Source organism: Passer domesticus, chromosome 31, assembly GCF_036417665.1.
Source record: "Passer domesticus isolate bPasDom1 chromosome 31, bPasDom1.hap1, whole genome shotgun sequence".
Classification (NCBI taxonomy): Eukaryota; Metazoa; Chordata; class Aves; order Passeriformes; family Passeridae; genus Passer; species Passer domesticus.
The window spans coordinates 622,797-630,028 of NC_087504.1; the positions used below are offsets into that span (position 1 = coordinate 622,797).

The following is a 7,232-nucleotide window of genomic DNA, read 5'->3' on the forward strand; positions in this document are numbered from 1 at the left end:
CCTCTACTTCTTCTTACAACAGCTTTGTCACTTTTGGTTTTTGGCCAACCACCTCCCCCAAGGTGCAGTCTCTACATTACAGGAAGAAATTGGTTCTGTCCCGTGGCCATGTAAGAGACAAGTTTAGCCCAACAGTCCACTCCATCATCTCCTCCATTTAGGGCGCTTCTCATCTGCTGGCATTTCTTTATTCACTCAAACCTTCTTCTCATTTGCTCATCCTTCGTTCCCTCTTAATTCTCAGCTGGGGAGGATCAGTGTTTTTACAGCTTCCATTGTCTCAACACAAAAGAATTAAAACCTGGGCCATGGTCTGCCCGCGGCTGGGCACCTTGCCCCCCCCCACTTCTTCTCCTGGCCATGGTGCCAGCACAAGATATCAAATTTCAAGCCAGCACAGACTCTCTATCACTCTCTCCCGGGGGTGCTGCCCGAAACATCCCAGGTCTCCTCCACCCCTGCACCTTGCAGGGCTCCGGCCTCCCTCCCCTCAGGCCGCATGGCCTCCCCTGCCCCACCCAGACGCAGCTGGCCAGGGGAGGAGGTCAGATCAACTCATGGCTGGACTCAAAAGAGAGAGTCCCTCTGGGAATCTTCTGCTTTTAACCCCTGTGTGTTCTCAGAGGCGTACCCAGGTCCCCAGTGAACACACCTGGTGGCAATTTTCAAATCTGGCCACTGATTGGTTTGACCACAACTTTCCCAGAAACTCACTTCCTGGTCAAACCACAACAAAATATTAATTCCACCTCATTAATTCTCTACACACAAACGCTTGAAAAGTCCAGGGCTGGGATTGGAACCAGCTGCTCCAAGGCTGTTCTCACAAAAAGTGCTTAGAAAGCCTGGAGGTTCTTGGGGATGTTTGAGTGTGGATATGACAGTCCGGTCAGAGACAGAGAAAGCAAGATAACCTTTCCCATGAATTGGTCTGGGAACTTGCAGGGAGCTGGAGAGAAAGAATTGTAACTATCCACAGGTGGTGTTTGGAATAAGTTGTTTTTTTCCATAAAGTTGTTTAATGGAAGGTGTTTTCTTAATTAGCCAATCATGTGAAATATGTTGATTAAATGACCAATGAGGTCCACTTGTAGCAAACCAAGGTATAAAAGAAGAGGATTGAATAAACGGGTGGCTTTTAGCTCTCAGCCTTCTGATCTGAGTCTGTGTCATCTCTGACTCCACAGTGACTTTTGGGGATCTGTGAGGGCTATTAGGGATCCTTTCTGCACCTCATGACCTAACAGGATCTTCTCCAATAAACTTTGCCTGAAGCTCCTGCTGTGCCTATAACAGGAACCCCTCTGAGTGTCTGGGACATCCTGGCTCTTTGGCAGCCTGGGGACTCCTGGGATGCCACCATGGAACCCCCATGAGTGCCTGTGACAGATCGGTGCCTTTGCAGCCCAAGGTGCCCTGGGAGGTCACCATGGAATGGCTGTGACTGCGTCTGACCACAGAAGATCTTTACCATCCCCAGAAACCCCTGGGAGGTGTCCATGGAGCCCCTGTCTCTGCCCGTGACATTCCAGCTCTTGAACAGCCTGGAGACTCTTGGAAAGTCCCCGTGGAACCCCTCTGAGGGCCTGTGACAAATCTGATCCTTAGCAGGCAACCATCCCCAGCCCCCTGTTGCTATGGTCAGTTTCCATGGCAACCATCCCCAGCCCCCTGTTGCTATGGTCAGTTTCCATGGCAACCATCCCCAGCCCCTGTTGCTGTGCTCAGTCCCTCGGCAGCTCCATGCAGACCCCATGCCAGTGGTGGTTGCCATGGACACCAGCTCAGGCCTGCAGCCAGAGCCCGTTGCCATGGCAACCATTGGCAGTCCCATCCCCAGAGTCATGGGATCCCAGATCCGCAGAATTGGCTGAGCTGGGAGGGACCCATCAGGATCCTGGAATCCAACTGCTGGCCCTGCACAGGACACCCCAACAATGCCAGCCTGGGCCTGGCAGCGCTGGCCAAACGCTGCTGGACCTCAGAGAGCCCTGGAGCTGGGAGCCTTCCCTGGGGAACCTGGGCAGTGCCCCAGCAGCCTCTGGGGGAAAACCTTTTCCTGAGATCCAGCCTGAGCCTGCCCCGACTCAGCTGCAGCCCTTCCCTCCAGTCCTGTCCCTGGGCACCAGAGGGAAGAGGTTCCCACAGCCCCAGCCAGGGACCCGCTCCCAAGGCTGCTGCCATGGCCACCAGGGCTGGGAGCAGCTGGGATGCTCGGTTTCCATGGGCCAGGGTTCAGGAATGGGATTCCCCAATTTCCTGCTCTCACTAAAACCACGCTGCCACTCGCTGCCCTTCCACCTCCCATGGAAAGAACAAAAGGCAAAGATCCTGGGCTGGGATAAGAACAATTTAATGGGAACAGCAACGAGATAAACAACAAACAGGAAGAGAAACAATTCTGGTAACAGAAGGGAAAACAAAAACTATTTACAGGGAAAACTACAACATCAACAACCGTCTCTTCCTGGCCACATATTTCCTCCTGCCTGGAAAGGACACCCTCCTCTTTGCGAGAGAGAGAGTCCCTTGCCTGCCCCTGGCAATAACCTAAGGTGGGACTGAATGTAACATCATGGCCATGGCCACACCGTCATGTTCTTCAATCTCACATCATATCATTGACAGAACCAGGAAAAGCTATAGGTGTCTTCCCAGCATGGATCACAGGGACCATGGATCACCAGGGCTCTTCCCAATGTGGGCTCTCCAGTGGGGGGACGAAGTTAGGGCAGTGCATGAAGCTCCTTCTGCAGTTGGGGCATTTATAGGGCTTCCCTTAACTGTGCCTCTGGTGGTGTCTGTTCAAGTTACAGCTCTGGGTGAAGCTCTTCCCACACTGGGAACACTCGTAGGGCCTCTCCCCACTGTGGATTCGCTAGTGGGTGATGAGGTGGGAGTTGCGCTTGAAGCCCTTCCCACAGTCGGGGCAACGGAAGGACCTCTCCTGTGTGTGAATTTTCTCATGCAGGAGGAGATTGGAGCTGGTTTGGAACCTCTTCTGGCACACAGGACACTCATAGGGCCTCTCCCCAGTGTGGATGCATTGATGGATGATGAGGTGGGAGCAGCAGCTGAAGCCCTTCCCACATTCCCCACACTCACAGGCCCATTCCCCAGTGTGGACCATCTGGTGGCTCATCAGGGCGTTGCTCCGCCTGAAGCTCTTCCCACACTCCAAACACTTGTAGGGCTTCTCCCCGTCATGAAGCTGCTCATGGGTCACCAGCTCCAATCCCTGGCTGAAGCTCTGTCCACCTTCCTGGCTCAGGGTGCAGCCTTTCACCTCAGAGCACCCTGGGCTGGGTTTGGTCCCCTCTTCCTGTGCCATCTCTGGAGCTTTTCCTCCCTGTTGGATTCCTGCCCCGTGGAGCCGCTCCAATCTGCCTCTTCCTCGAGGTTCTTCTGTGGGGATTTGTCCTCCCTGGTCTCCATCCTCACCTCCTTGTCTGGGGGAGGAAGGACAAGGTGAGGATGAGATTTGCCCCTATGCCGCTGGGAAAGGGAAGAAGATCCCCCAGTGCATCCCCAGCAGGACAGCAGTGGGGTTGTCCTGCAGCCGGGGGCATTGCTGGGCTGGGAGATGGAGCAGATGAGAAAGGGAAAGGGGCACTTACTCCTCCTCACCTGCCTGGGTGTCCCGGGGCATCTTCCTCTTCCTTACAGCCTCCTCCTCCATCCAGCCAAAGTTTGGGAATGAGAAATCCTGGTTTGGGGGAAAATACAGTGTATGACTACATTGGATTACGGTGTTCCTCCTGCCCAAGTCCATCTCTGGTGTTGTGGCACATCCACAACGAGCCCCTGTGAGCAAGCTGCACTCCCAGAGCCCGGAGCACGCTTGCTTAACCTGCTGATGGACAAGGCCAGAGATGGGTCTGTGTGCACAGCTCCAAACACAATTTATTGCAATGCAGAGGGTCCAGGCACAGAGACAAAATGGGGCTGAGGACACAGGGTTTGGTAAGGGGGGAAAGGGGTGGGTCTGAGGGCCAAGGGCCAATGGGAACTGAGCACAGGTGGTGCAGAGGAGGGGCAGCCAACTGGGGAACCAATGAGGTAACAGGGGCGGAGCATTGCAGCAAACCAGGACCAATGGGGGACAAGAGAGGGGAGAACATTCTAGGGGGAATCCATATAAAGAAAAAGGGCAGCTGGAGTGGGTGACACCAATGAAGCCTGCTGCATTCCCATGAGCCTGCAAATGCTGATGGTGAGAGCATTGTCCTCAGAGGGGTGTCTCTCTCTGACCCTGGTCACCTTTGCCCTGAGGTATTACAGTTCCAGTGTTGGGCCCCTGCGCCTCCACACTCTAGAAGTCACCGGGAATCTGGTGCCCGTGTAAACCCCCAAAACACTAAAATTCAGTGCCCAAAAATACACAAATTACTAAGATTCAACCAAAACACTCAACCCTGGGTTTCTCCTCTCTGGTGTCTCCACTTTGGGCTCCTGGAGGCACCCCTGTCTGGGTTGCTGCGGGTCAGGTTTGTATTGCTGTTCCCCTCTCTGGGCTGCTGGGGCTCCTGGCAATCCCGCAGGTTCCCCTTCTCTGGGCTCACCACTTTGGCATCACAGGCGTCCCAGGGTTCAGCACTGTCCCGGGTCCCTCTTTCAGGGTCCTGGGGTATCCATGGGTCCCCCCTGTCCATGCTGCCAACATGTCCAGGCTTCTGGAGCACCCCCAGCTCTCGCATTGCCCGTTTCTGCTCCCCCCAGTGCCGGTTTCCCTGCCAGCCCTGCCGGTCCCGGGCGATCCCCAGGTGGCTCTGGGCTGACAGTGCAGCCCCTGGGCCGGGCAGAGCCGGCCCCAGCACGGGGGGACCCTGCATCCTCCGCTGCCTCGGCAGCCGCGCCCAGCGCCGGGCACGGAGCTCGGGCAGCCCCCGCCGCCCCCTGCCCAGGGAGCCCCGGGACCCCCGCAGCCGGGGCTGGCTCTGAGCGAGGCGGCCCCGAGCCCGGCTGCGTGGCCAGGGGGGCACGGCGAGCCCGGGGCCTCTGTGCCAGCGCTTCCCCCGCTCTCCCTCAGCCTTTGCCCGGCCCGGCCCCCGAGCACAGAGCTCTGCCCGGGGCTCCCGGCCCGAGGGGCGGCTCCGGGCCCGCCCGGCCGCTCCCGGCTCCCACAGCCCGCCCGGGGCCGCCAACAAAACATCCCAGCACCAAATCCACAAACCAACCCCTGCCACCCTGTCTCGCTGCGCCTTCCCAGGGACCCCAACCCCGCGGCAATGCCCCCGGTGCATCGGGACCAAAAGCTGCTCCAGCCCAGCCCCTCGGAAGCCCCAGCTGCGGCCCGTCCCTGGCACAGCGATCCCGGCAGCTGCCCCGCTGCCGCAGCTGCGGCTCTGGAGCATGGAGGCTCTGCGGGACCCCCGGGCTGGGCCCCCTCCCAGCCCGTGCCTGCCCCGCACCTTCAGCCCGGCCTCTCTCGCTGCTCCGGCTCCTGCACAGTCCCCGCTCTCCATTCCTCGGCACCCTAGGCTCTCCTCTGGGGCTCCTACAACACCCGGCAATGGAAAACAATGGATTTTGGTGCTTCCTAGCCAGACCACAACTGAAACTTTGTTCCTTTTGCCTGGCTGCAGAGACCACCAGGGCATTTTCTGCACACAGTCCCAGCCCCCAGCGCTTGCTGAAGGCGCTCCTTGCAAATGTCACTGTGCCAGGGCCCTGTCCTTGTTGTCACTTGCTGGGGCTGGCCATGGACAGAGCTCCTGGACTTGCATTTCCAGCTGCTGTGCAGCCAAAGCCGAGATATCTGCAGCTGCCTGAATGCAAAAACTGCAATAGGAGCCTCTCTCCAGGGGGAAATCTCCCCTCCTGTGCCAGTCCGTGGCAATGCTGCCATTCTCTGCTGCTGCTGCTGTTGCTGCTGGGGCACTCGGGGCTCTGGCTGAGCAGCAAAGGTGACCCTGAGCCAGGAGCTTTCCTTGGCTGCAGCAAAGCCTCAGCACACAAAGCCCTTCCCGGTGCTGTGCCCTGTGCCAGGAGGGATTGTGCCAGCCGAGCTGTGAAGGAGTGTAGGAGGATGCCCCCAATGAGAGAGGGGCAAGCTAGCCTTTGTCCCCCAAAAAAGGAAGGAGGCCCAGAAGTTTCTCCCAGCGATCAGGTGAAAAGCCACCTTATAGGACCCCAGAGACTTCACTAAAACCTTGGGGTCACCTAATTGGATGAGAGCCAAAAGATCCCGCCTGGGCCATCAGGTAGAAAAAGAGAAGACAAAAGAACTACGAGGCTTTTGTGAAGGTGTTTTACCAGGAGCAGACCTCTGTACCTGGATCGGATTTTCTGTTTATTGTTTTTCCTTTTATTAAACAGTTTTGTTTCCAACACTGCAGCAGAAGCCATGCTGCTCATTATTTGCCTCCAAAGGTAATAGCCAGGCTATTCTTTGTGTATTAAGTTCTCTTTTAAAGGCTCATAAAACCCTGGCCCGACAAAACAGAACTTAATAGAGCTGACCCGAAATTTCTTCTCCCAGGCAGCTTTAGGACACGCAGCATGGAGAAGCCAGAGCCCACTCTCAGCTTTGTGCAGTCCTGCAGAAGAATCCTGTGTGTGAAGCAGCCTGGGAACAGGGTTTGGTGTCAGGGGAAGGGGAACTCAGAGCCCTTTTCTGGCCTGTGGGCTGAGGCTCTGCATTTGCAATGGCCCTGCAGCTGCCAGAGGGGCCTTTTTGTCTCAGCTGAAAGCAGTTCTGTTGAGAGCCTGTCCTACACCCGCTTTTCCTGCAAATGTGCCAAATAAATTCACATTTTTTGCAGCCACAGGTCTTGTGTGAGTGCAGGTGTGACAACTGAAGGATGGAACAGCTCTGATGGGGGGAGTTCTCTCTTTCTTGTTTTGATTTTTTTTTCCTTGGGTGTGTTCTGTGTTTTGTTCTTTGTTTTGTTTGGTTGATTTGTTTGTTTTTGTTGGCTTTTAGGTTTTTTTTGTATGTTTCTTTTTCTGTTTCTTGGGGGGTATTTTTTGTTTAGGTTGTGTGAATTTATAAAATCAAAGGGTTTTGGGAAAGCTGCAAAAGGCAGGCCTCAGAGACAGCAGAACTGTGATTAGAGTTAAGCACTAGCCATAAAATAAGTCAGCAGAAAAATTATTAAAAAAGTAGAAAAGTAAGGACAAATGGAACAATGGTCTGTCTATTAATGCTTGTCTAGAATAACTTCCTCAGCTGCAGAAAAGTATATCTAGCAAGATACTAGGAAGTTCTAAGCTTAATAATGCAGCTCTGT

The 7,232-nt window shown here is 55.4% G+C and overlaps 1 protein-coding gene across 1 annotated transcript; it reads right to left on the bottom strand.

Annotated features, from left to right (window-relative positions):
- Positions 1-2,347: 2,347 nt before the first annotated feature.
- LOC135287742 (zinc finger protein with KRAB and SCAN domains 1-like) lies at positions 2,348-5,428 on the bottom strand. Its single transcript, XM_064400972.1, has 3 exons — positions 5,412-5,428; positions 3,618-3,706; positions 2,348-3,449 (listed from the first exon to the last, which is right to left on the bottom strand). Exons 2-3 carry the CDS (start codon positions 3,677-3,679, stop codon positions 2,879-2,881), a joined length of 633 nt encoding a protein of 210 aa, XP_064257042.1. The 5' UTR covers positions 3,680-3,706; positions 5,412-5,428; the 3' UTR covers positions 2,348-2,878.
- Between the last annotated feature and the right edge of the window lie 1,804 nt (positions 5,429-7,232).

Bases quoted from the DNA above. Each gene is read 5' to 3' on its own strand.
- LOC135287742 (XM_064400972.1), bottom strand. From the start codon at position 3,679: ATGGAGGAGGAGGCTGTAAGGAAGAGGAAGATGCCCCGGGACACCCAG. The intron at 3,450-3,617 runs GTAAGTGCCCCT...TTCCTCCCCCAG, and splicing joins ACCCAGGCAGGTGAGGAGGA to ACAAGGAGGTGAGGATGGAG.